The following is a 27,683-nucleotide window of genomic DNA, read 5'->3' on the forward strand; positions in this document are numbered from 1 at the left end:
CTTCTTCCCCACAGGGTGAAGATGGCAGTTAGCCCTGGGGGGGGGGGTTCCAACTGAAGCAGGCTGTGATGGTGCCTGCCTGCTCCAGTCTCCCTCGCATCTTCTTCCCCTGGCCCCACCCCTTTCCCCCCAATTATCAATCGTATGTTGGTTTCCTGGGCTTTCTGTCATTTGTTGCCCATTCTAGAAGGTTGAAATGCCTCCCCTAAGGCTCAGTTACTGACAGGAAGAACTTTTAAGCTAAAACATGCTATTCTTGGATTTTTTGCCCCACCCACCATTGGAATACGGGCCCTGAAAGCTCCAAAATGCAACGTGGCTTTTGGACTGTAAGTTTCTGTACCCCTGCAGTAGGGGATCTGAAAACATGGTGCACGTTGGGTCATGTGAAAACTTCCCTTTGTAATTGGTGTTTTGCGCTCTTTCGGCGTTGCTCCCCCTCACCAGTTTTTCAACCGCCCACGAGAACTCCCACTTTGTTTCTCGGTTGACAAAACAATGTGTATCAGTTCACCCTCCGTGTGTGCATTGCATAGTGTGGAAATAGTGTTGTGGTCTTGTGTTGTGGCTGCCATGTCATGAGCCCTAGCACAATCTTGCACCAGTCCGTGCATTGTAGTCGCCATCATTCTGGTTCCTGACTTGGAGCTAAGCAGAAGCAGGGAAGAGCAGCTGGCCCAGCTCAAGTAGGAGCTAGAAAAGTAAGCCAGATTCCCAGGGAGCGAGTGAACAGGGAGCGAGCTAACAGGAAGAGCAAACAGGAGTTTGACAGGGGGAGTGTAGGGGAAGAGGAGAGCAAGGAAAGGGGAAGAAGAGAAGCCTCAAGGAAACCCAGGAGGCTGCCAATTCAAAGAGGCTGTGTGCTTGCCATGTGCTCCTGAGTGCTGAGTGAGAGGGTCGGTGTGGATAGTTGCTGCAGGAGCTGAAGGGGGAGTGGCCTGATTGTCAGTTGGACTCAGCAATCAGTGCCTAATTGCTGTTGATTGTTGTTGGCCTTTCAGGGACCTCATTCTGGTTCCTGACTTGGAGCGGAGCAGAAGCAGGGAAGAGCAGCTGGCCCAGCTCAAGTAGGAGCTAGAAAAGTAAGCCAGTTCCCAGAGAGAGAGCGAACAGGAAGAGCAAACAGGAGTTTGACAGGGGGAGTTCGGCAGGGGAGGCCTCTAAAAATAAAATAATAATAAAAAAATAGAATAAAATTAAAAATAAATAAAAAAAGAGGTGGGAAAAACAAAGAAAAACATAAAGAGAAAAAAACCCCACAAAACCACCACCAAAAAAACCCAAAAACAACCCCCCCCCAAAAAGATCTTACTTTCCCTTAAGACCTACTCATATAGTTGTGTATCTTCAGAGAGGACACAACAAAGCAAAGGCAATTCTACTATAATCAAAAAGGAAAAAAACCAAAGCAGAAATCGGCATTATGGATGGAAAGGAGTCCCTAGAGGTGGTGACCTGCAAAGGGTGTGCAATGTTCGTGTTTCTGCCTGAGCTCAACATGGCATATACCTGCAACAAGTGCAAGCTGGTGGCACTTTTGGAAGAAAAAGTGAGGGGACTTGAGCAGCGAGTGTCCACCCTCCAAGGAATAAGAGAAGTCGAGGAGTTCTTAGACCGAACGGTGGAACTGCAACAGCAACAAGAAGCACATGAGATTGAAGAACAACAGCCAGCTGAAGCAGAAGTGGAGTATGCTGAGGGGAGGAAAGCCAATGAAGAGGAAACTCCCTGGAAAAGAGTGACAGTTAGGAGAGGAGGAATTAGAGGGCATTCTGCACCAGTGGAGCCATTGGAGTTAAGCAACCGCTTTCAGCTTCTAGAGAATAAGACTGAAGGACAGTTTGCAGAAGAGGAAGTACAGGAGACACCATGCAACAGTGACCAAGAGGCAGAAGGTAGGTCAACCAAGAAGAAGAGAAGAGTATTCATTGTGGGAGACTCCCTGCTGCGTGGGATTGAAACCCAAGTATGTCGTGAAGACCCATGGACTCGCCAGGTGTGCTGTCTCCCTGGAGCACAGATTAGAGATGTGACTGAAGGGTTACTGAAGCTCATAAAGCCCACGGACACATACCCCTTTCTTCTCATCCATGTGGGAACAAATGATGTCGCCAAGCAGAGCTACGAAGAAATCATTTCAGACTTTGAAATTCTGGGAAGGAAACTGAAGAACTTTGGGGCCCAGGTAGTTTTCTCATCCATCCTCCCGGTTCTTGGAAGAGGATTAGAAAGGGAAAGAAAAATACTCCGGATGAATGACTGGCTTCGAAGGTGGTGCCTTCGTGAGAGTTTTGGATTCTGGGACCACGGGCTATGCTACTTGGAACATGGACTGCTGGCAAGGGATGGGTTGCACCTCACAAGGGCTGGAAAGAATGAGTTCGGCCACAGCATGAAGAACTTCATCAGGAGGGCTTTAAACTGAATCTTGCGGGGGTGGGAGACGTAAATTTTGAGGCAACAATGGATGAAGGCCAATGCACCACAGTACAGAGAACAGCTCCAACAGTGTCCCAAAATAGTGTCTGCAACAAGGTAGAAACAAAGCCAGACTATAAAACACATGGTCTTCGATGTCTATATACTAATGCCCAGAGCATGGGAAACAAACAGAATGAACTTGAACTCTTATTACATGAAGGCAAATACGACTTGATAGGTATAACTGAAACTTGGTGGGATGACTCCCATGACTGGAATATAGCAATTGAAGGATATAACTTGTTCAAAAAGAACAGAAGAAATAGAAAGGGAGGTGGAGTTGCATTATATGTTAAAAATACCTATCCCTGCACAGAAATACAGGCGGATGAGATTGGGAGCCCCGTCGAGAGCGTCTGGATTAAAATAAATGGGGCTAGGAATAAAAAGAATATGATAATCGGAGTCTACTACCGACCACCCAATCAAGGAGAAGACGAGGACGAAACTTTTGAGAAACAAATTGCCAGTGTTTCAAGGAAGTGTGATGTAGTAGTGATGGGGGACTTCAATTACCCTGATATCTGTTGGGAGACCATTACTGCCAAAAGCGGCCCTTCCAAGAAATTCCTGACATGTATGGGTGATAACTTTCTCCTACAGAAAGTGGTGGAAGGAACTAGAGGGTCGGCAATCCTTGACTTGTTATTGACCAATAGGGATGACTTAGTGGATAAAGTGGCAGTCACGGGAACTCTGGGGGAAAGTGACCACGTCATACTTGAATTCTTGATTATGAAGGAGACAAAAGTCGAGCATAGCCATACACGTACTCTGGATTTTAGGAAAGCTGATTTTAATAAACTCAGAACTATAATAAGTAAGGTCCCGTGGCAAGGGAGCCTAAAGAGAAAAGGAGTGCAGGATGGGTGGGAGTATCTAAAAAATGAAATTTTAAAGGCACAGTTACAAACAATTCCAACCAGGAGAAAAGATAGAAGACAACAGAGGAAACCAATGTGGCTCCACAAAAAGCTTATTGATGAACTGAAAACAAAAAGGGATACATATAGGAAGTGGAAGGAAGGCCAGGCTACAAAAGAAGAGTACAGACAAGTGGCGCAGAAGTGCCGAAACGGCATCAGGAAGGCTAAAGCTGTGAATGAGCTGAGATTAGCGAGGGATGCTAAAAGCAATAAAAAGGCTTTCTTCAGATACGTGAGTAGTAAAAGACAGAGGAAAGAAATGGTGGTTCAACTGCTTAATGAGGATGGCAAATTGATAACAGACGACAAAGAAAAGGCTGAAGTGCTCAATTCCTACTTTGCCTCGGTCTTCTCCCAAAAGCGGGTCTATGACCCCCCTGGAAAAAGTGAAGCAGAAGTTGAGGGGGCAGGATTGCAGTTTGAGATTGATAAACAAATGGTCAAAGAACACCTAATTTCCTTGAATGAGTTCAAATCTCCGGGGCCCGATGAACTGCATCCAAGAGTAATGAAGGAGCTAGCAGAAGAACTCTCAGAACCTTTGTCTATTATCTTTGCAAAATCATGGAAGACGGGTGAGGTGCCGGACGACTAGAGGAGGGCTAACGTTGTCACTATCTTCAAAAAGGGCAAAAAGGAGGAACCTGGGAACTACAGACCAGTCAGTCTGACATCCATCCCTGGGAAAATTCTGGAGCAGATTATAAAGAAGTCAATCTGTAAACACCTTGAAATCAATGCAGTGATTACTAGAAGCCAACATGGATTTGTCAGGAACAAATCCTGTCAGACTAATTTGATCTCATTTTTTGATAGGATAACCTCCCTTGTGGACTGTGGGAATGCTGTGGATGTCATATATCTTGACTTCAGCAAAGCTTTTGACAAAGTACCACATGACATTCTGATTAACAAACTAGCTAAAAGTGGGCTAGATGGAACAACTATTCGGTGGATTCACAGTTGGCTACAGAATCGGACTCAAAGAGTACTTATCAATGGAACCTTCTCAAACTGGGGAGAGGCAACGAGTGGGGTACCACAGGGCTCAGTCCTGGGCCCAGTGCTCTTCAACATTTTTATTAATGATTTGGACAAGGAGGTGCAGGGAACGCTGATCAAATTTGCAGATGACACAAAATTGGGTGGGATAGCTAATACCCTGGAAGACAGAAACAAACTTCAAAGTGATCTTGATAGGCTGGATTGCTGGGCTGAAAACAACAGAATGAAATTTAATAGGGATAAATGCCAAGTTCTACATTTAGGGAATAGAAACCAAATGCACAGTTACAAGATGGGGGACACTTGGCTCAGCAATACTACAAACAAGAAGGATCTTGGAATTGTTGTAGATCACAAGCTGAATATGAGCCAACAGTGCGATAGGGCTGCAAGAAAGGCAAATGCTATTTTGGGCTGCATTAATAGAAGTGTAGCTTCCAAATCACGTGAGGTACTGGTTCCTCTCTATTCGGCCCTGGTTAGGCCTCATCTAGACTATTGTGTCCAGTTCTGGGCTCCACAATTCAAGAAGGACGCAGACAAGCTCAAGCGTGTTCAGAAGAGGGCAACCAGGATGATCAGAGGTCTAGAAACAAAGCCATATGAAGAGAGACTGAAAGAACTGGGCATGTTTAGCCTGGAGAAGAGAAGATTGAGGGGAGACATGATAGCACTTCAAATACTTAAAAGGTTGTCGCACAGAGGAGGGCCAGAATCGCTTCTCGATCCTCCCAGAGTGCAGGACACGGAATAATGGGCTCAAGTTAAAGGAAGCCAGATTCCGGCTGGACATCAGGAAAAACTTCCTAACTGTTAGAGCAGTGCGACGGTGGAATCAGTTACCTAGGGAGGTTGTGGGCGCTCCCACACTAGAGGCATTCAAGAGGCAGCTGGACAACCCTCTGTCAGGGATGCTTTAGGGTGGATTCCTGCATTGAGCAGGGGGTTGGACTCGATGGCCTTGTAGGCCCCTTCCAACTCTGCTATTCTATGATTCTATGATCATTTCCTTCATGCTGTGCATAGGCTTTTCACGCTGGCATGGGACTTGTGGTGTGCGTCATTACATCCACATCAATGGACGTTCTTTACGTAGGTGCAGAAGAATCCTGTAATTCTTGACAAATAACAGAATTAACTGTGAATCCAGGAGGCCTCTGTTCTTGCATAATAGCAATCTACCCTTGGATATTGTAAGAATTACTGTGTGTCACAAGAGAGTTTGTTCAACCTGGCAACTTCCTTACCTGTTAATGCATAGAATATAGGTAAGTCCAATTGGGCTGTGTCCACTTAATGCATCCGTGCCTCTCAGGAGCTGCTCTTAACTGGGTTTATATTTTTCCTTGAACAGCTGATAATCTATGTAAAATCAAGTAATATCTTATGACCTAATTCCCTAGTAGAGTAGCATTCTGGGTAAAGCACGCTTGCCCCTGGACCAGAACAGCACTGCTGCTTGAAGCAAAGTAGTGGCATTATCTGTCCACCTGGCAAGTTTGCAGGCACATCATTGTGGGTCAATGCTGCCTTGCGTACCATTACCAGTGCAGCAAAGCAGCACTGTAGAAGGCTGCTAATAAAAAGAATATGTAGGCCAGCTTTCCTCAACCTGGTGCCCTCCACATGTGTTGGACTACAGCTCCCAGAAACCCCTATTCAGCTGGGGGACACTGGGAGTGGTAGTCCTACACATCTATCCAGAGGGTGCCAGGCTGGTATAGCCCTTGGAAGAATAATTGTTGGTGGCTCACCTACATGCCCTTACATGTATATCTGTTCCTGTGGCTCCTGCTACATCGGCACCACAGAGCACCAGCCATCTGGATTCTTGACCCTCTGCTGGCTTTTTGCTGCCCGCTCCATAGTGCAGTGCAGCCTTCCAAAACCTGGCGCCTTCCTGGGCTATTGGACTTCAGCTCCCATCAGCCCCAGTTAGCATAGCCAAAGATCAGGCATGCTAGCAGCATGTAATGCAATGCACCTGGAGGGCGCCAGGTTGCCTGGTCCTCTATGCCATGTCGAACGGGTTGCCAGCCAGTCTGCAAAGAGGGCTCTGCGTGCGGTTCTGGCAGGTGCCCGCTAGGGAGCGCGCTAGCCGCCCGTGGCGCCTCTTGTGAGCATGCGTGACGCTCCGGCCTCTCTCGTCTGCTCCGGCGGGATGCCGGCGGCGCATGAGCCTCTTTCCAAGATGGCGGCGCCCAGCCGGTTCCTGCAAGCGCTGCTGCTGAACGGCGCGGCCGGGCCGCTGGGCCGCACGCCTCCGCGGCTGAGCGCCTCGTGGCGGAGGGGCCTGTGCGAGCGCGTGGCCGGAGCGGAGCAGCAGTCGGACGAAGGCGACACCGACGCCACGATGGGCTGCCAGGGTGAGCCGCCGCCGCCGCCGCTTGGGCTCCGGTCGCGGGAGGTGGTCGCGGGTGGGGCTGGGAGCATGGAGACCATGTGGGGGGGGGGGGGAGGCCGGTCGGGGCAGTGGGAGTCATGCCACACCTGGAAGGGATGCATCCCTTCAGGGAATTGGAGGGGGGGTTGGCAGACGCTGCCAATTCCGGGGAGGGGGAGGCCCCCGATCCTCTCTCCCGCGCCCCTTCTCGTGGGTGAGGCTCCTCCGTCCGCAGCCCGTGCAGCAGGCTGGTGTGATGAGGGCCGAACGCGAGTTCGTGGTCAAGGTCAGGCTAGTTCCGTCGCGGTTTGAACGGGGCCTCGAGAAGTCCTCTTTGCACCACGTGTCCTGGCTGGCCGTCCTGCGGCCCCTCATAGAATCCTAGAATCGCAGAGTTGGAAGGGGCCTACAAGGCCTTCGAGTCCAACCCCCTACTCAAGGCAGGAATCCACCCTAAAGCATCCCTATAGAATCATAGAATAGCAGAGTTGGAAGGGGCCTACAAGGCCATCGAGTCCAACCCCCTGCTCAAGGCAGGAATCCACCCTAAAGCATCCCCCTCCCTCCCTCCTTCCTAGGCCACAGGGGTCTTCCCGTTCTGCCCTCCCCAAACCCACCCACCCCCAGGCGACGTTTGGTTTCCCCAGAAGATGCTCCCACTTAAAATCTTCTAATCTCTCTTGACCCAAAGAACGCTCGAGGCTGTTCACAATAAACCAGGAACCACAAAGCCACCGCCTAAAAATGTCACTTAAAACCACCAGGAAAACTGCCAAACTAACAACAGTCTAGTTTTTGTGTGAGAGAAACTATGGCTGAGTTCGGATGACACACTAGTCAATGGTTGTTTCCCATTCTGATCCTATTACACACCCCAGTTGATTAGTGTGTCGTCCAAACTCAGCCCCCGTGAAATCACCACAGTTCATATCTGTATATCTGCAATCTATGTGTATGTAATCTTTGTAAACTGCCCAGAAAGCTTCAGCTATGGGGAGAGATAAAAATGTTAATAATAGTAATGTTGATGGAATAATGGTACTACAAGCAAAGGGCCCGTTTTCCAGTCTTTTCTCTCCCCTCCATTATTCACTTACGATCATCTGGGCTGATTTTCTCCCAAGTGTTTTTGCTAGGAGTCACATATATTTTATCTAATATGCTAAATGACTTTTTGTAACAGCTTTTAACATTGTAACACCAGTCCAACTCAAGCCACTGAGTTAATGTTTAAAACCCTGGAAGCTCTTACTTTTGTTTGGCTCCAACTGCAGGATGCTTTATCTTCTAGCGTTGTTGTGTTTTATTTTGTTTAACTGCTGCTTGTTAGTGTAGTTTAAAAATGGAGGGTTCTCTTTGCTGTGGTAATGGGGTTGGCCATACTCCAGGAAGAGAAACTAGACAGATGTGTCCTGTACTGAATCAGACTGGATGCCCTAATAGTTTTATATTATGAGTTGGAGCCAAATTTACACATGTGCAAATGAGCTGGGGAAAGTAGATTTTGCCACCACCTCCTCATCCTCATGGCAGCTCCTCCAGACCCCTGAAAATGCTACATAGAAGGTCGTGGGACCTTAATTGAATGGGTGGGGTGGGCAAAATCGGGATATTTTGGCTAAGGGACGCTGGGAGTTATAGTCCCAGTGTATCTGGAGAACATCAAGTTGAGGAGGGCTGGTCTAGATTCTGAAAGCGCCACATTCTTCAGCACCCAAGTAGGCTCAGCGTTTTGGTATGCAACAGGGCTGGAGCTCCTGTGGTCGTCCAGATGTTGTAGTCCAACAGCATCTGGGGAGAGCCACAAGTTCCCCACCTCAGTTGACAGTTGTAACCATTTCTCTCAACAAATACAGTTATTAGAATTAAATATTTATACGTCAGCCTAGCCACAAGAATACTTGTGAACTGCACTGGCAATACTTGTTAAAGAACAGTGCCTGTATAGTTGTTAAGGAATATAAATTAGTAGTAGATGTGCTGTCTGTCGGTTGTCGGTTCGTACTCAGTGCTGACCCGTTTGGTGTTTTGCATTTTCTTTTCTATTCTATTCTTCTTTTTTTAGCTGAAATGCCTTTTTACATACTGCAAGATAATTTGGGGGTTTAACTTGATTTTATTTGGTGAGAGTACTTTTGGTAAACCCCATTTTCCACCCACCAGCATTCAGCATGAATGTGAACAATCCCCATCCACAATTCTTTGGAGTCTCAAGCCTCGTTCAGACAACACACTAAACCATGCTGTTTGACCACAAAATGGTTAATAGAATGCCTTAAGGTCAATGCATTCCATTAACCATTTTGTGGTTAAGCAGCATGGTTTAGCGTGTTGTCTGAACCAGGCCTCAGTCTGCCTACGCAAGATCTTTGTGTTTGCATAAAGGGGTTTGCCCAGTTATCCAAACCCTGTTGCACCTACAATCAAGATGCTTAAGGTTAGATGTTCCCCCCTCCTTTTTCAGCAAATAAGCAGAGCATTCTAATCCACTAATAAGGAATCAGTGGAAGGTGGTTGTTCTGCTGTATCACACAGTAATATGTCTATGAATGCTTCCTTCCTTATGTGTTTAGAGAATCCACCCTGAAAGCCTTTGTCTTTCAGAGGCTAGACTCAGGGCTTCAAGAGACATGATTTTCTCAGTGCCGCTGCCCATCCCGCTGGGTCTCCCTGTTTATGGAGGCCTAGCAGACCCATTCACTGTTGTCTTTTGATGATCAATAAAGATTTTAATTTGAAAAGGCCTTTGTTAATTGGCTCAGCCTGCTGCAGGGCTGATTTTTCTTGCTTTTTTTCTTGCTGGGTTTTATTGTCTTCCTGCTCTACATTGAAATGTTATTGTATTGATTTTCTGTTGGGCACTTCCTTTAGAATCCAATATAAGCCAAAAGGCAAGATATAAATTAACTAAAATTATGCAGCTTCATTAGGGGGTGTGGCATCTCTTTATAGCGGTGGCTATGTTCATCTCTTTAAACTCCAACTGTTTTCTCAGAAATCTTTTTTTTTATTGTTCTGGATCTTTTCCTTCTTGCTTTCCTCTTAGATAGGACAATGCAAGTAGGTGAGTTACTTTCACTTTTCTTTGGTTCACAAACCTAGTTGTTGCAGTAGTGTGTGTGTATGAGAGAGAGGGGGGGGGATTGTGGAATGTGCAGCTCTCCCCAAGGTTGACCTAGAAAAAAAAAATTCTGGTGATCTCTTGTGTGAAAACCTTTTAAGATGTTTTTGCTGAGTCCTCAGCAGAAATACCTGTGAAAAGTGGATTGAGCAAATGGAATTCCTGAATGAGAGGACCAATTGGTATAATATGCCTTCATCACACGCATCATACACAAGTGATTCTGAGATGTTGACATATATGTTGAACACAAGATAGGGGGTATATGGACTGTATAAATGGTATGAAATTTCCGATATAGAATAAATTTATAGTAAAGTTACAATAATATCAAGAATTTTAAAATGTAAAAAGGGCAATAAGCTTCACTCCATTGTTTTCTTAATTTTTTTATTATTGCTATTATTCATTTAGGGGAGGGAGGGTGATATATTATATTATACTATATATTTTTATGTTTGTGATATGTTGAATATATGAAAATCTTTAATAAAAACACTATTTTTTTAAAAAAAATCACACGCATCATACAACCAGGAATTTTGTTAAATCAGCTCTCTTCCCATGGGGTCAATTAGTTGTGGGAATCGCAGTAAGGCATCTCTTTCCTGTTGACCCAGGGCGAAGCTACTTTAAAATTTTGCATATTCTGCCCTCTGCTAAGTTGGAATAGGGCTGTCCTCATGTCTACACTAGGTGCATTGCATGTTTCATCCTGTGAAATGCCCCCTGAAACTGACAGAAGTTTGATTTCTTCTGCTCTTTTCTTTCAGATTCAAGAGATTTGTTGAAAGAATTTCCCCAGCCTAAGAATCTGCTCAACAGTGTCATTGGACGAGCCCTTGGTATCTCCCATGCAAGAGACAAGCTGGTGTATATCCACACCAACGGGCCCCGGAAAAAGGTATCCTGCGGCTAAAGACCCACGTCCTGCGGTGCTCCCTGGGTCAAAGCGTAATAGATTTAAGAAGGTTGTGAAGATCCAATCTCTCTGCCTTTCTCAGAACAATGTTTCCTCCCACCCACCCCCTTGTGAACAGAGTAGCAATTCCATTTTTCAGATACAAGCGAAGACTTACTCTGATGACCTTTGGGGGAACATGCAGTTCTGTTGGCCTCGTTCCATGGGGGGAGCCTCACGTTGGGCCAGGGAGACAGAAGTGATCTCTTGCTGCTGGTGGGGAAGGGTGTGGAGAGGCGAGGAAAGAGACTTGGCGGGTGGAAGACCCTGTTGGTGATTTAGTCTTGCTGGACAAAAACCCTCATAGCAGGTTAGCAGAAAAGTGACGGTATGAGCGTTGAATCTTTTAATTACTTTAAAAGAAATCCCAGAAAACAAAACTAGGCTGGTAGCTGGTAGCAACAGAGTCAGGTGGACTCTGTGGCACGGAGTACTTGGGGTCAGCTTCGGCTGATCCGCCAGCTATGGCCTTTCCTGGTCAGGGACAACCTAGCCACAGTAGTGCATGCACTGGTAACTTCCCGATTAGACTACTGCAATGCACTCTACGTGGGGCTACCCTTGAAGATGACGCAGAAATTGCAGCTAGTGCAAAATGCAGCAGCTAGACTGCTGGCGGGTACATCTTACAGAGCCCACATAACACTGGTCTTAAAGGAACTGCACTGGCTGCCTATATGCTTCCAGTCTGAATTCAAGGTGCTGGTAATGACGTTTAAAGCCCTAAACGGCTTGGGACCTCGATACTTGAGAGAGTGCCTCTCCTTATATATGCCTGCCTCAGACCTTAGATCTGTTGGAGGAGCCCTTCTCCGCATCCCACCAGTGCAACATATACGCTATGATGGGAGAAGGGAGAGGGCTTTCTCTGTGGTGGCGCCCCCAACTGTGGAATGCCCTCCCCTTGGAGGCCCGACTGGCGCCAACGCTGATTGCATTTCGACGCCAAGTAAAAACATGGCTTTTTAACAAAGCCTTCGATGGTTAAACTCACTGGCACATTGTTTTAACTGTTTTAACTGCATCTATTGCTTTTAAATTATATATTGTTTTAACTTGGATCATGGTTTAATTTGTTTTTAACTGTGTATATTTATTGTTTTATACTGTATGTTTTTACCTGTATGCTGCCCTGAGATCTTAGTGATAGAGGGCGGGATATAAATGTTTTAAATAAATAAATAAGTAAATTAATAGAATAATAATTGTCTTACCCTAGGCACAGAGATAAGGACAAAAGCATTATGGCTCTTTTCACCTTTTCCTCTCTTAATGGTATCACTCCATACAATATACTCCCCCAAGGACGAGTGAGCCTTTATTCTTAAATTCGGCCATGATTTATGGGTCTCAGCGTTCTTGGGTTACTGCACCCAATTACCAACAGGTGCTCTCAATTTACAAGTAGCCTTTGCCATACCTGTTGTCTTAATTACTGTTAAAGTCTATACGAAAACCTGACAGGCCCCACGTTCAGCCCCTGCCATCTCCAAGAAGGGCTACGAAAGCCCCCGCCTGAACCCCCAGTGTAGACCAGCCTTCCCCAACCTGGTGTCCTCCAAGAATGTTGGACTGCAACTCCCATCATTCCCAGCCAGCATGGTGAACTCCCCATATGGGAGTTGCAGTCCAACATACCCAGAGAGCAGCCACGTTATGGAAGGCTGGTGTAGAAAATTCTGAGTTGGACGGGCCCCATGTGCCTCATGGGATAAAGTAGCTTCTTCGGACCTCTTCCTTGCGTGGGTTCCTGGTCACCAGAACTCTTTGCCCCTTTGATCTCTCCCCACAGACCCTTCTTCTCTCAACACACTGTGGGTTCCTTCTTTCCACCACTTTTCCAAGATCCCCTGTTTTTCTTTATCTGCTGTTTTCTACAGCTCTTCTTTTCATATCCATGATATTCTGACTCACTCAGTCCACCTGTAACCACCACCATGACCCTTTAGTTTTCTTCCTTTCTCTGTTTTTGCAGGTTTTCATAGTATTATTTTGGGGGGAAATCTTTGATACCTTTCCTGTCCCGGTAACCACAATAAGTGTCATAGTAGATTTTTTATTTGTTACACGGCCACCCCATTTTGTTTTCTTAACCACCCTCTAGGGTAGATCAGGTGGAGAGATAGCGACTGGCTCAAAGTCACTCAATGAGCTTCGTGGCTTGAGTGAGAATTTGAACCTGGGTCTCCTCTGCCCTGTCTGGCGCTTGACCTGCACCAGATGTAGTTCAGCTTGGCTTTCGGAACGTTGTTGTGCAGCTTCTGTGTGAGAAGTGAAAGGGCCAGTTTGACCAAGGAAGAACCTTCACGTGAAGCAGAAGAAGAAGAAGAAGAAGAAGAAGAAGAAGAAGAAGAAGAAGAAGAAACAGAGATGGGGCTGGAAAAATACCATGGGGACAAGATCTAGAGGGCAGTGAAGCCGGAGGCAGGTTGGCCAAAGGAAGGGGGACAGAGTCAGCCGTTGATAGGAGCTGTGGCCAAGGGGTTCTGGTCTGTTCCGGAAGGAACTTTCCTCTTTCCTGTAAAACATGTCTAAGAATAAACTCCATGTGAATATAAGCCCTATAAGGAGAGTGGATGCTATGTGTGGCCAGGAGCTCTCCTTACCTGGTATCATAGAATCATAGAATAGCAGAGTTGGAAGGGGCCTACAAGGCCATCGAGTCCAACCCCCTGCTCAATGCAGGAATCCACCCTAAAGCATCCCTGACAGATGGTTGTCCAGCTGCCTCTTGAAGGCCTCTAGTGTGGGAGAGCCCACCACCTCCCTAGGTCACTGGTTCCATTGTCGTACAGCTCTAACAGTCAGGAAGTTTTTCCTGATGTCCAGCCGGAATGTGGCTTCCTGTAACTTGAGCCCGTTATTCCGTGTCCTGCACTCTGGGAGGATCGAGAAGTGATCCTGGCCCTCCTCTGTGTGACAACCTTTTAAGTCTTTGAAGAGTGCTCTCATGTCTCCCCTCCATCTTCTCTTCTCCAGGCTAAACATGCCCAGTCCTTTCAGTCTCTCTTCATAGGGCTTTGTCACGAGCCTTCTGTTAAAAGGAAGATGTGTTTTGACATTGCCTGCCCTGTGTCTGAGGTCTTGCTCTTCTTACCCCCTTTGCAGAAAGTCACGCTGGTCATCAAGTGGCCAAAGAATGTGGAAGTGGAAGGCTACGGGACCAAAAAGATTGATGCCGAGCGGCAGGCAGCAGCTGCGGCTTGCCACCTCTTCAAGGTGATCACCTTCCTCACACTCCCAGTCTCCATCAGTGAACAGGCCACGGCCTCCGGTGTGCTTAGGCCTAGCTTTGTGGCCTGTTGCCCTTTTATTTTCTCAGTGACTTTTTAAACCGGGGACACAAGTAACAAGATGCCTTTGTGGGCTGTCTAGATGCCGAAAGCTCTTTGGGCATTAGAAATAGAAACCTCCACAGCACCCGCTTAAGAGGCCTCCAGCCCTTAAGAGGCTGGGTGGACATGCTTTGACTTTTAAGGGAGTGTCATGGGCGCTCTCACAAAATGGCCCCTTCATAAAAAGATGGCCATCTCCAGGGGAAAAGGATCGGGTGGGAGAGGGGGCCTCCTTTCTGAGACCCTGGGAGCCGTTGCCAGTCAATCTAGGACTTGATGGATGGATGAATAGTCCGGCCCCGTGCAAGGGGGCTTTATATGTGCAAAGTGTTGAGAACCTTTGCGGTTGCCCAAGAAATAGAATTGGATTTGAATGGCAAGAACCTTGGAAAAGAAGGCCGCTAGGGGGCGGATGAGAGGGCGGAGCAAAGCAAGAGCCGATGGAGCTCAGGGGCTCCTGTCTAAAGAGACACTGCAGGCCAGCCTTCCTCAACCTGGGGCGCTCCAGATGTGTTGGACTGCATCTCCCAGAATGCCCCAGCTGGGGCATTCTGGGAGTTGTAGTCCAACACATCTGGAGCGCCCCAGGTTGAGGAAGGCTGCTGCAGGCTGTTACGAGAAGCCTCCGCAAAGATGTCTCTGCCTCGCTGCTTGTCTATATCTGCCTGCCTGATACCTTAGATCTGTTGGAGGAGCCCTTCTCCGCATCCCATCAATGCAACACATACGCTATGATGGGACGAGGGAGAGGGCTTTCTCTGTGGCGGCACCCCGACTGCAGAACGCCCTCCCCTTGGAGGCCCGACTGGCGCCAACGCTGATTGCATTTCGACGCCAAGTAAAAACATGGCTTTTTAACAAAGCCTTTGATGGTTAAACTCACTGGCGCATTGTTTTAACTGCAACTATTGCTTTTAAATTATATATTGTTTTAACTTGGATCATGGTTTAATTTGTTTTTAACTGTGTATATTTATTGTTTTATACTACGTTTTTATCTGTACGCCGCCCTGAGATCCTCGTGATATAGGGCGGGATGTAAATGTTTTAAATAAATAAAATAAATAAATATCGGAGATGCCTGTCCTGTCCCCAGTGCCCTTGACCGTCTTGTCTTTCCCCCTCTCAGGGCTGGGGCTTGCTGGGCCCCCGGAACGAGCTCTTTGACGCTGCCAAGTACCGCATCCTCGCTGAGCAGCTGGGCTGCCCCGACGAAAGGTGGTACTCGGAGGGCAGGTGGCGCTCCAAGTCCGGCCCTTCCCTGGCCGACATCTCGACCTGCTGGAGGCGGGTGGAGCCCGACGAGCCCCTCCAGGCCCTGGAGCACAACCGGCCGCCGAAACCCATCAGGAAGGAAGAGCTGGAGGAGGGCGAACTGGAAGAAGGGGAGCTGGAGGAGGGCGAGCTGGAAGAAGACACCATCGACGTCTCCGACTACCTCTCCATGACGCATTCCGGGGCTCGCACCCCACCCAGGGACCTGAGGTAGCGCCTTGGGCAGTGAAGGACGCTCACCCACGGGCGGTTGTTCATTTCCCAGGAGGCCTCGCTGTGGGGGGAGGGGGCTTGGTGCCTTTGTTCCCAGGAAGCCCCGGGACCGGAATGACACAGGGCCGCATCCGGTGAGGGCAACTCAAGAGCACAAAAATGGGTTGGAGGCAGAAGCACCAAAAGTGTGTGCAACAGGAGAGAGACGCTGGCTCTGGTGCTGGGGAGAAGACTCTCGATTGTCCGACATTGCAGCTTGGAGAGGCGACTCCCTCGAAAGAAAGCGCCAGCACAGTTTTGTGGCAGAATACTCCACTGTGGACGCTTATCAGCCAACTTCTCTAAACAGCCCCTGAAGAAGGATTGACGCAGTCCGAAACGTTGGCCTGTTTGTGAAGTTTTTTTAAATAACCTTTTTAACAAGAAAAATAAAAAAATAGAGAGTCTTCTCACCAACTCGAGAACACAGCCCTCGGGTTGGGCCCTGGGGTCAAGACGCCATTGACCTCCCGGGTTTTTATGCTGCTGCAGTTCATTGCTCTTCAGTGTATTCACTTCCCATCGTCTGGAATACAGCTCTCTAGGGGGCGGGGGTGGGGGTGGACGGACTCTAGGCTGGCCTCTGGGCCCTCAGCAAGAGTTTTCTCCCTTCCGCTAGTGCAAACGCAGGGGATCTGAGCAGGGCGTGTCGCTGGGTCCCTCGTGGCCCTCGAGTGCAGCTCCAGCGTGGGACCGACTTTCTCTAGTCAAGTGTGGCTCACAGAGGGAGGAGTTTGGACAGCAATGGCCACATTCCGGAATGCCCCGGATGTTCCGTGAGCCAGTGTGATGCAAGCAGTTCAGGGCCGCATAGGAGAGCGTTGCCTCTGGGGGCCAGAGACACCCGCCGAGGCCTCCTCCGGGTGACCTTCGTCAGGCACCAACCTGGCTCAGATGTGTGTCCCTCTGCAGCTGTTTGCTAGGGATGTCAGCTTCCATTTTACTTTTGAAAGGACACACAAAACGGAGCTCTAGCCGTGTTGGCTGCAGAGAGAATACGGAAAAGCAGGAAGACCATGCAGCTGGGGTAGGAGCAAATGTGGCTGCTTGAGGTTAAGGGGGGGGGGGGGCACGCGGTTTCACATGGTGTCTTCACGGCCCTCCCCTCGCGTTCCTCTGCCTCCGTGTGTCCTGTTATCTAATATTCTGGACTGATCCTCAAATCGTTAATGATACAGGCGCACTAACACACACACCCCAACCAAACTGAGCTGTGCTGCCTGTTCTGCCATGCAGCTGTGCCTAAGAGCTGCAGTTCTGTTCCAGAGGGTGGAGGAGGGGGGGTGTAATTCTGTAGAGGAGCACGCGCCGGCGGATAGGGGCAAAGCGGTAACGTTTAAAAAGAGGCGGCCTAATGACTGCATTTTCTCTCTCCTGCTGCAGGGATGGGTTCTCTATTGACATGACAGACGACAACACGGCCCTCCGGGCTCTGACCCAGTTCCCTCTGCCCAAAAACCTCCTGGCCCAGGTGATCCAGATTGCCACTTCATCATCTACGGTCAAGGTGAGCTGCCCCCGGAACGGACCGCTTCATCAGCACCCTACTGCCCATGTTCCCCAGCAATTGTTGTATATAGCATTACTGCCTCTGCAACAGGACGTAGCACATAGCCATCAGGACTAGTAGCCTTCAGGAATTTATTCAACCCCCTTTTAAACACATCCAAAATAAGAAATATAGAGGAATGAAGTTGTTATTATCATTAAGATGTAATTAGGACACTCTGTAGGTACATTCGTAGAAAAAAGGAAAGATATATAATATTTTGTCTGAGGGCGTCTTTTTTTTAAAGATCAAGTTAGAATGAAAAGGTAGTGGTATATGATGATATAGTATATAGAATCAGTTGCCTGGTGAAGTTGTGGGCTCTCCCACACTAGAGGCCTTCAAGAGGCAGCTGGACAACCATCTGTCAGGGATGCTTAAGGGTGGATTCCTGCCTTGAGCAGGGGGTTGGACTCGGTGGCCTTGTAGACCCCTTCCAACTCTGCTATTCTATGATTCTATGATCTCTTGATTTGAAGGAGGGAGGCAGGTCCAGCGAGGGAGGCTGTCCTGAAAGCAGCCGAAGGGCGCGAGAGAGAAATGGGCAGGAGCCTCTCCCAAGGTGGGGTGTGTCGTGATTCGAAACTGGGGCTGCCAGAAGCACAGAGAGCAAGTGTACAGTGTCCAAAGGGGATGGTAGAGCCAGCAGGTGGCTTAAGCCAAGGTTGGGCAACTAGTGGTCCTCCAGATGTTTTGGCTTACAAGTCCCATCATCCCTCCCATCAGCTGGGGCTGATGGGAATTGAGGGCCAAAAGATCTGGAGAGCCACACATCCTCTTCCCCACCCCCCCTTAAGCAAATGAGCTTGGCCTCACACACTAAAGCAGCCTTCCTCAACTGGCTGGGGCATTCTGGGAGATGCAATCCAACACATCTGGAGCGCCCAAGGTTGAGGAAGGCTGCACTAAAGGGAAAGCGCACACCTGTAGCCGTGCTCGCTGATCTGCCCTGGGAGAGATTCTTCAGGTCGTCCAGCTAGTTCTCTCCTTTTGTCTTCCAGTACCATCTGCCTTGCCTTAGGACCGCCCTTCCCCAACCTGGCGCCCTCCAGTTGTGTTGGCCTACAACTCCCGGATTGTAGGCCAGCACATCTGGAGGGCATCCTGTCGGGGAAGGCTGCTTTCAACAGGAGCCGGGCGGGCGGGCGGGCTGCCTTCTCCGTAGCAGCGATGAATCCCTCGGCGCGCTCGCCCTGGCGCCTGTCTCCCGCCGCGCGTTGGGCGTTCCTGGCCGCTCCCCAGCTGAGTGTGTGTGTGGGGGGGGTGCGTGGCGAGGACCTTGTGCCGACTCCTCCTCCTCCCTCCCCCGCCCAGGAGTACATGCAGTTCCGAACGGTGGGCACCAAGACCAAACTCTGCAAGTTGACGCTGCGCTGGCCCTGCCCCATGACCTTCGCTGCCAAGGGGCGCCGCAAGGTGGAGGCGGAGAACAAAGCAGCCGCTCTGGCCTGCCAGAAGCTGAAGGTGAGCCCCCCGGGCACGGGGGAAGTGGGGCCAGGCGGAGGAGGGCACCGGTCACCCTTGCATTGCTGCTCTCCAGGCGGGACCCCCTTCACTCAGCTGTCAGAGGGGGGCTGTGTGTCTCCAGGCCCCAAGGGCTCCTCCCAAGGCGTCTCCAGTTTCTTCACGTATTTGTTACCTTTCTATCCCACCTTTCTTCCAAGAAGCCCCTGTTTCCTCCTCTGGATTTATCCTCACAACAGCCCTGTGAGGTAGGTTAGGCTGAGAGTCAGCGACTGGCCCAGCATCACCCAGGAGCTTCGTGGCCAAGTGGGGTCTAGAACCCGGAATCCCAGTCCAACACTCTAACCACTACACCACACCGCCTCCCTCAGAGTTGGAGGGTCTCTGGTCGCTGAGCTGGGAACCTCCTCTGCTGATCTCCCTTCCAAGCCCGACATTTCTGAAGCTTTGAAAACTCTGCAATTTTCCAAAGTCTGGGCCCAAAGGAGCTCACAACATATCAGAGGAATAGCAATCAATAGAACCTTAAAAAAAAAAGTACTGAATTACCCATCATGTCAGTAAAATACGCAACAAAAAAACCCACCATTGATCCATACAGCATTGGATAAAATGATACAAATATCCTGTCCTGATCCAACAGCTCAGGTTGAGGAAGGCTGGCTTTGAACTGAACAAGAGCGAGAATAAAACCTCCTGCAGAAATAAAAGTACACCGAACTTTGCAAGAGCAAATAAATCTTCTCCCACAAAGCCGACCGTGTGGCTCTCTGCAGTTAACGTGCAGCCTCCCCCTGGGGGTCAGCCTGACTTCCAGTTCTCTCTCGGGTCTCCTTTCCCAATCTGTCACCTGGGGGAAGTAAGGATTGGCAGTCCTTCAAAATTTATTTATTTATTGCATTTTTATACCGCCCAATAGCCGAAGTTCGCTGGCCGGTTTTCTAAAATTAAAACCATAAAAAGCATTCAAAATATAAAACAAAAAGCATAATGTAAAATGCAATACCATGACACAACCAGGATAAAATTCAGTATTTAACTTTTTATTTATTATTTATCCATTCATTACGTTTATATCCCGCCTTTTTTCCTCCAAGGAACTCGAGGTGGCACACACAGTCCTCCTCTCCATGTTTATCCTCACAACAACCCTGCGAGGGAGGTTTGGGCTGAGAGTCTGTGACTGGCCCAGAGTCACCCAGTGGGTTTCCATGGCCGAGAGGGGACTAGAACCTGGATCTCCCAACTCCCAGTCTGACACTTTAGGCACTACGCCACACCTGGCTCTCACCAATACTCTCAGCACCAAGCACACCTTCCAGACAGCACGGCTCTATCAGGCTCCACAATGGTGGGGCAGGAGAAGTAGAAACGGTCAGCCCTGCAATGTCCGTCTCTACCGTACCTGTCCCCGCCTTGGCATTGTCTCCTGTGGGCTTCCCCACCTGTCCACTCCCCTGCCCGCCCGCCCGCCCAGCTGCCTGGGCTTCCCGTTTGCCCCTTGGATGCCCTCCTGCCTTCCAGCCTCACTGTGTCCTCGCTCCCTTCCAGAGCCTCGGCTTGGTGGACAAGAACAACAACCCTCTGAGCCATGCCATGTACAACATGACGTCCCTCCGGGAGCTGGGTGAGAACCAGAGGAAGCCCTGCCACATCAAAGTGCCCGAGGCAACGTTGCGCAAGATCGAGAACTACCTGAACCACGTAAGCCTTGGGAAAGCGGGCCTTGGATTCCGAACGGGAACATTTGCATGATGTGTGTAAATCCAGGATTCACGTGTGGGTGGAACTGGGAACAGCAAACGTGAGATTCCTTTTGCCACCCGCTTACAGAAATTTTGCTTTGGCCAAAAGCCATTGGCTCCTCGTTGCTTGTGTGCTTCCTCTCCCAACATCATTGGCTGAACTGCTGTGATGTCATGGAATGTTTGTAAACATTCTAACTGCTTGGGATAAATGTGATATTGGTGCTATTGGCTAATACCACGACTTCTGCGAGAGAAGTATAAGGTCAGTTTGGAATCCAAATGTTGGATAGGAGAAAAGTCTTCCACAGGCCCTAGGGCAGCCTTCCTCAACCTGGGGCGCTCCAGATGTGTTGGACTACAACTCCCAGTCCAACACATCTGGAGCGCCCCAGGTTGAGGAAGGCTGCCCTAGGGAGAGGAAGAGCGGTTAGGCTCTTGGAGAGACTGGCTGTAGGGAAGGGTGCTTTGGAGCATTGCGGGGTGGCAGGACTTACAGGCCAAGGAGGCTTGGGCAGGCAGGTGTAGGTGGGGGGGGAGTGCACAGGTGATGACAAATGTTCCCAAAGGGTCAGGGTTAAGAGTGGGCAGCCCGAAGTCCACGAGTACATTCGTAGTCGATCCAGCTGTTCGTTTGGAAATGAGGTTTTGCTTTGATTTCTGTCTGCTATGCTAAACTTGGAAGGAGGCTCCAGGCTAGCAAAAACTCATGCAAGCAGTCTGAGAACAAGGGCAGCACAGCTCCAGCCCAAAGTGCGCAAGACACCCCTCCTGCCCCAAAGGACTCTGGGAACCTCAAGGGTGCTTTCTCCTTGGCTGAGGGTCACATTGCTTAAACAGGCATTTGTTTTTAGCCTTAAGTGTGTCACAGAGGTGTAACGTTGCAGAGAAGCTCCATAAGAACGTCAGAAGGGCCCTGAGGCCGGATCAGACCCAGGGTCCGTCTCGTCCAGCACTCGGTTCACACAGCAGCCAAGCAGCCGTCGGCCAGGGACCAACGAGGCAGGACGTGGTGCAACAGCACCCTCCCACCCATGTTCCCCAGCAACTGGTGCACACAGGCTCACTGATTCAAATACCGGAGAAAACACACAACCCCCAGGGCTAGTGGCCCTTGATAGCCTTCGCCTCCAGGAATTTATCCAACCCCCTTTTGAAGCCATCCAAGCTGGTGGCCATCACTACATCCTGTGGTAGTGAGTTCCCTAATTTAACTATGCTCTGTGCAAAGAAGTCCTTCCTCTTATTTGTCCTGGATCTCCCACTCATCAGCTTCATGGGATATGACCCCTTTGGGTTCTAGTATTTTGAGAGAGGGAGAAAAATGTCTCCCTGTCCACATTCCCCACACCAGGCATAATTGTGTGCACCTCTATCATGTCTCCCCTTAACCTCCTTTTTTCTAAGCTAAATAATCCTAGTTGATGTAACCTTCCCTCCTAGGGGAGATGCTCCAGCCCCTGGGTCATTTGAGTTGCCCTTTTCTGCACTTTTTCCAGCTCTATCATATCCTTTTTAGGTCCAGTGACCAGAACTGTACACAGTATTCTACGTGTGGTCGCACCATCGATTTGAATAAGGGCAGTATGATACTGGCCGTTTCATTCTTAATTCCTTTTCTTATAATGCCGAACGTGGAGTTTGCCTTCTTTACAGCGGCCGCACACTGGGTGGACCTTTTCATCGAGCTGCCCACCACCATCCCAAGATCTCTTTCTGATTCGGTCACCGCCAGCTCAGATCCCATTAGGTTATACTTGAAGTTGGGTTTTCTTGCCCCAGCGTGCATCACCTTACACTTGCTGGCATTGAACCATGCTGGCTTTCCCCTCCCTCTCTCTCCCTCTCTGTCTCAGTTCCCCGTGGACACCCGGGAGTCGAGGCCACGGCTTGCAGATGACATGATGAACCTGAGCAAGGAGACGGGGGCCCTCAGCGATGCCATCACGGGCAAAACCTACATCCCCATGTCGGAGTCGGAAGAACTGCGTCTCAGCCAAAACCTCCTGGCCCTCTGGAAGCGGAGGGGCACCTCGTGGCAGGAGAGCCACCCTCTGCCGGTGGACTCCCACAGGGAAGCGATCCTGTCGGCCGTGGAGCAGAACCCGGTGGTGGTGATAGCCGGGGACACGGGCTGCGGGAAGACCACCCGCATCCCCCAGCTGGTGCTGGAGCACTGCATCCTGGAAGGGCGGGGCGCCCCGTGCAACATGGTCATCACGCAGCCCCGGCGGATCAGCGCCATCTCCGTGGCCCAGCGGGTGGCTCAGGAGCTGGGCCCCAACATGCGGAAGAACGTGGGCTACCAGGTGCGGCTGGAGAGCAAGCCCCCCGCCCGGGGGGGCGCCCTGCTCTTTTGCACCGTGGGCATCCTTCTGCGGAAGCTGCAGGGCAACCCCCGGCTGGAGGGGGTCAGCCACGTGGTGGTGGACGAGGTGCACGAGCGGGACGTCAACACCGACTTCCTGCTCATCTTGCTCAAGGGTGTGCAGAAGCACAACCCCAACCTGCGGCTGGTGCTGATGAGTGCCACGGGGGACAACCAGCGCTTCTCGCAGTACTTTGGGGACTGCCCGGTGGTCAAGGTGCCGGGCTTCATGTATCCCGTCAAGGAATACTACCTGGAGGAGATCACGGCCATGCTGGGCCGCCACAGGCACCGGCACTACGAGATCAAGGTGAGGCCAAGGTGTCGGGGCGCCGCCGTTGAGTTCTGTGAACGCTGGGGGGGGGGGGCTCCCCAAGGACGCCTGATGCTGGGTCGGCCAATGCCGCTCCCCGGTGTCAGGGATTGCAAACAAGCTGAGCTTGGAAAAAACTGTTAGAAGTTACTGACTTCTCCTCTTTGGCTCACACAGCTCAGTTGAAAGCGAAGCCTGTAGATAGCAGATATTCAGCAGATACTTCTAGGTTACAGAGTCAGCTTTATAGCAGGAATAATAATAATGCTCCACAGGATTAGGAATTATACACTGCAGCAAGTTTAGCAAACACGAATATGACTTTTACTTTGAGGTAGATATTTACAGGATCAAGACATACAGGCAATACTCACGAAACGTAACACGTTCAGAAATACATCACGCAGGAGAGAAAATACATACTGTACAGACGCTCTTTAAGTACAGATTCAACAGATCACATGAATCAGTCGCACCATATTCCAGCTGTCAATTAACCCTTGACACTGGCTGATGCAATGACTTAGCCTGATGCAATCTTCCTTAAGAATTGCCTCAGCTCTGGTTGCCTCAAAAATCTGGACAATGAAAATCCAACCCTGACACCCGGTCCGTACCTGTTCTGTGGGAGGGGCCGTAGCTCCATGGCAGAGTTCCTGCTTGGCAGGTGGAAGTTCTCCAGGTAGGGCTGGAAGGACAAGCCCAGGGCAACGGGAGGGTGTTTTGGCAGTTCGGGGATTGTTTCACTGGGGGGAAAAACCCTTTTTATTAATTTTATTTGTTTAAATCAGCCTTCCTCAACCTGGGGCGCTCCAGTTGTGTTGGACTACAACTCCCAGAATGCCCCAGCCTGCTGGGGCATTCTGGGAGGTGCAGTCCAACACATCTGGAGCGCCCCAGGTTGAGGAAGGCTGATTTAAAACATTTCTTGGCCACCTTTCAGAGGTTCTCACAAGGTGGCTTACAGCAATAAAATACATAAAAACCATGAAAGTATTAAAAGCAATAAAAACATAGACACAATAAAATAGCAATAAAAAACAACAATCAAACCAGCAGCGACAAAACTCCATGCTCCCTCCTCAGAGTAGTCCTTTAGCAAAACTAGTTTCTGGCAAGGGCTCGTGCAGGATCCACTGGAATGAATCTTATTTGGCTAACTATAGTTTTTGCCTCCTGCATGAAAGGAGAACTTCGAAGTCTGCATCGGCCTCAAAATTGGGGCCAAAATCACTTGTGCGATAAACTTAAACATTGGCGTAAAATAATCCACAGGAGCCATCAGAAATGTTCCTTTAAAATTGTCTTTCTGGTCCAGCACAAGGTACCCCAAACTCACTGGGACCTGAAAGGCAGCAGCCCCCCCCCCCCCCTGGCAAAGCTGGCCTCTGCTAAGCTGTCGCTGGATCCGTGTAGACGCTGTGATTCTGCAGGGGCCAAACCCGAAGTGGCAGTTTGTGGCCACAGAACTCCGCTGCCTGCGCATCTCAGCTTTCATTTTAAAAAAGAAAACAACCCAACAGGTTTCTAGCCCTGCTGACCACAAAGGTACACCCGGAAGTGTGTTGGCAGGGCCTGTTGAAACCAGAGAAGGCATTGAATTAAGGTTTTAACGATGGAGCGTGGGGGCTTTGAAGACTTCCACCCCTCTTGCGGCTAGTTTGGCTAGAATAAACTGTGCAAAGACTTTCCAGAATAAATTCTACAGTGTAAGAGAACTGAGCAAACAGGCTGCAGAATTTAGGTTTCCTTGGCTTGGAACCTGGATTGTCTTAGGGTGGAATTCTGTTGTTAACCATAGGGGGTTTCCTAAGGCGATTAGGAGAGCCCTGCTGGGTCAGATCAAACGCTGACCTATTCCAGCACCCTGCTTCCCACAGTGGCCGGCTCGGTGCCCTTGCATTCTGCCCCAGGGGCTTCCTGGATCCCACAGCCCTCCCTGGCCAACTCCTCCCCAGCAGCGTGGAAGTTCCATTTAGCAACCATGGCTAAGAAACCATTGCTAGGCCCCTCTGAATTTGCCTGGTCCCCTTTTGAAGCCCTCTAATCATCTCCTGTGGTAGCAGATTGCATAAGCGGACGATGCGCTGCGTATAGAGAGAGAGACTTCCTTTGGCCTGTGCAAAATCTACAGCCCGTCTGTTAAATGGAGCTGACCCCGAGGTCTAGCATTGGGAGGGAGGGAGAAGAAGGCCTGGCCCTCCACCTTCTCCACTCTGCTTCAGCGCTGATGCCTAGACGTCAGAAGGACATCAGACGTGCCATGCCAGATCAGACTGAGGGTCCATCTAGGACATGGTGCCACAGCACCCTCCCACCCATGTTCCCCAGCAACCGGTGCACAACAGGCATACTGCCTCGAATACCGGAGGTAGCACACCACCATCAGGGCTAGTAGCCATTGACAGCCTTCGCCTCCCCTTTTTAACTGCGGCCTTTAGGCTTTGTTCTAATTTTGGAGGAAGAGAAAAGCACCTTGCCGTGGGTGAGACCTCAAGCCAGGATTAGATTGACCAAGCTAGAGCCTGCCCAGTTGCTGTTTCTTGTGAGGCAGCCTCCAACCACCGAGGCCTCCCTAGCTGACTTCCTGAACCTCTGCCCCATCCTCCCGTTCCGTTTTGGCTGTACCTGGGGGACAGTCTTGAGTGCCATGTCGCCTTACGATAATTGTGTTCTGGGGCACTGGGAAGCAACTCCCGCAAGAGCAGCAAGGACAGAGCAATGGCCCGTTTGACAACTCCGTGGCTGTCATCACGTGGCCTGCCCGCTGAGAGGCTGTCTCCTGGGGTTCTTCTCCACCCTGGTGGACCTGGCCTCCTGGAGTTTGCTTGTTTGTTTATTTATTTATACGTTTATATACCGCCCCATAGCTGAAGCTCTCTGGGCGGTTTCCAAAAGTTAAAAACAGTAAACATTAAAAACAAATACACAAAAAATTAAAAGCATAAAAACAGCAATATCCATTTAAAACAGCTATTCTGGACTCAGTTAAAAAACTCAGCATATGTTGTTAACTGCCTGGGAGAAGAGAAAAGTCTTGACCTGCTGCTGAAAAGATAACAATGTTGGTGCCAGGTGAGCCTCGTTGGGGAGATCATTCCATAATTGGGGGGCCACCACTGAAAAGGCCCTTGTTGCCATCCTCCGAGCTTTCCTCAAAGTAGGCACTCAGAGGAGGACCTTAGATGTTGAGTGTAGTGTATGGGTAGGTTCATGTTGGGAGAGGAGTTCAGAGGAGGGCAACCAGGAGGATCAGGGGTCTGGAAACAAAGCCCTATGAGGAGAGACTGAAAGAACTGGGCATGTTTAGCCTGGAGAAGAGAGGATTGAGGGGAGACATGAGAGCACTCTTCAAATACTTAAAAGGTTGTCACACAGAAGAGGGCCAGGATCTCTTCTCGATCCTCCCAGAGTGCAGGACACGGAATAACGGGCTCAAGTTACAGGAAGCCAGATTCCAGCTGGACATCAGGAAAAACTTCCTGTTAGAGCAGTACAATGGAACCAGTGACCTAGGGAGGTGGTGGGCGCTCCCACACTAGAGGCATTCAAGAGGCAGCTGGACAACCATCTGTCAGGGATGCTTTAGGGTGGATTCCTGCATTGAGCAGGGGGTTGGACTCGATGGCCTTGTAGGCCCCCTTCCAACACTGCTGTTCTATGATTCTATGAGGCGTTCCGTCAGGTATTGTGGTTCTTTTCCCAGGACGAAAGGTACTCTCTTTGGGGGGGGGGCAGTTTCTGGGTGCTTCTGCAGCAGCGTTACTCACCCTCCTTTACCCCACAGCAATCGGATGAGGAGTGTGTCCTGGACCTTGAGCTGATCGCTGACCTCATTCTTCAGATTGATGCCCACGGTGAACCAGGTAGGTGGTGCTGGTGCCTCCGGCTCTCACCCTCTTCCATCTTACGCTTGGCTGATTTGCCAGAAGAGACTCTGTTCAGAGAGGCGAGTCCCAGGCGGTGGCCGTTCCCTGTTCACAAATGCACTTAGGACAGGGGAGAGACTGCTCAGGACCAATCTAATCACAAAAAGTTGGAGGAAGGGGAAGAATGACAAATCAAACCAAAAAGGTTTATTGAATAAGTCTTCAGACCATTTCACACACAATAAACACACATTGAAAACAAACAATAAATACGTGAATCTTAGATCATTACTTTTAAAAAGTCTTAAATTAAGTGAATACAATTTTTAAAAAAGATAAAAGCACATGCTTCTATTGAGGCCCCACAAGCTTTAAAAGCTGTTTAATGGCTCATTTAAAACATGTTCTTCCTTTTCCAGTTCCCTTAAACTGGCCACCTTAACCACAAAAAGGGCAACCCTCTAAGTCACAAACTGGTTAGATCAGCCTTCCTCAACCTGGGGTGCTCCAGATGTGTTGGACTGCATCTCCCAGAATGCCCCAGCCAGCTGCTGGCTGGGGCATTCTGGGAGATGCAGTCCAACACATCTGGAGCGCCCCTGGTTGAGGAAGGCTGGGTTAGATCCTCGTAAGAGG

The 27,683-nt window shown here is 49.6% G+C and overlaps 1 protein-coding gene across 2 annotated transcripts in view; it reads left to right on the forward strand.

Annotated features, from left to right (window-relative positions):
- DHX30 (DExH-box helicase 30) overlaps positions 1-27,683 on the forward strand; it is a 46,391-nt gene that overhangs the window by 8,600 nt on the left and 10,108 nt on the right. The window contains exons 1-9 of one of the 2 annotated variants that reach the window (XM_063122293.1): positions 6,602-6,778; positions 10,690-10,820; positions 13,986-14,096; positions 15,342-15,697; positions 17,123-17,246; positions 18,603-18,752; positions 20,304-20,456; positions 22,354-23,175; positions 26,966-27,044. In XM_063122293.1, coding sequence (XP_062978363.1) covers positions 6,604-6,778; positions 10,690-10,820; positions 13,986-14,096; positions 15,342-15,697; positions 17,123-17,246; positions 18,603-18,752; positions 20,304-20,456; positions 22,354-23,175; positions 26,966-27,044 — 2,101 coding nt within the window. In that variant the 5' untranslated portion in view covers positions 6,602-6,603. Of the gene's footprint in view, positions 1-6,601; positions 6,779-10,689; positions 10,821-13,985; positions 14,097-15,341; positions 15,698-17,122; positions 17,247-18,602; positions 18,753-20,303; positions 20,457-22,353; positions 23,176-26,965; positions 27,045-27,683 lie in introns of those variants that run through there. The other variant, XM_063122301.1, reaches the window with a different exon arrangement.

The sequence above is a fragment of the Elgaria multicarinata genome, chromosome 1 (genome assembly GCF_023053635.1).
Source record: "Elgaria multicarinata webbii isolate HBS135686 ecotype San Diego chromosome 1, rElgMul1.1.pri, whole genome shotgun sequence".
Taxonomy (NCBI): Eukaryota; Metazoa; Chordata; class Lepidosauria; order Squamata; family Anguidae; genus Elgaria; species Elgaria multicarinata.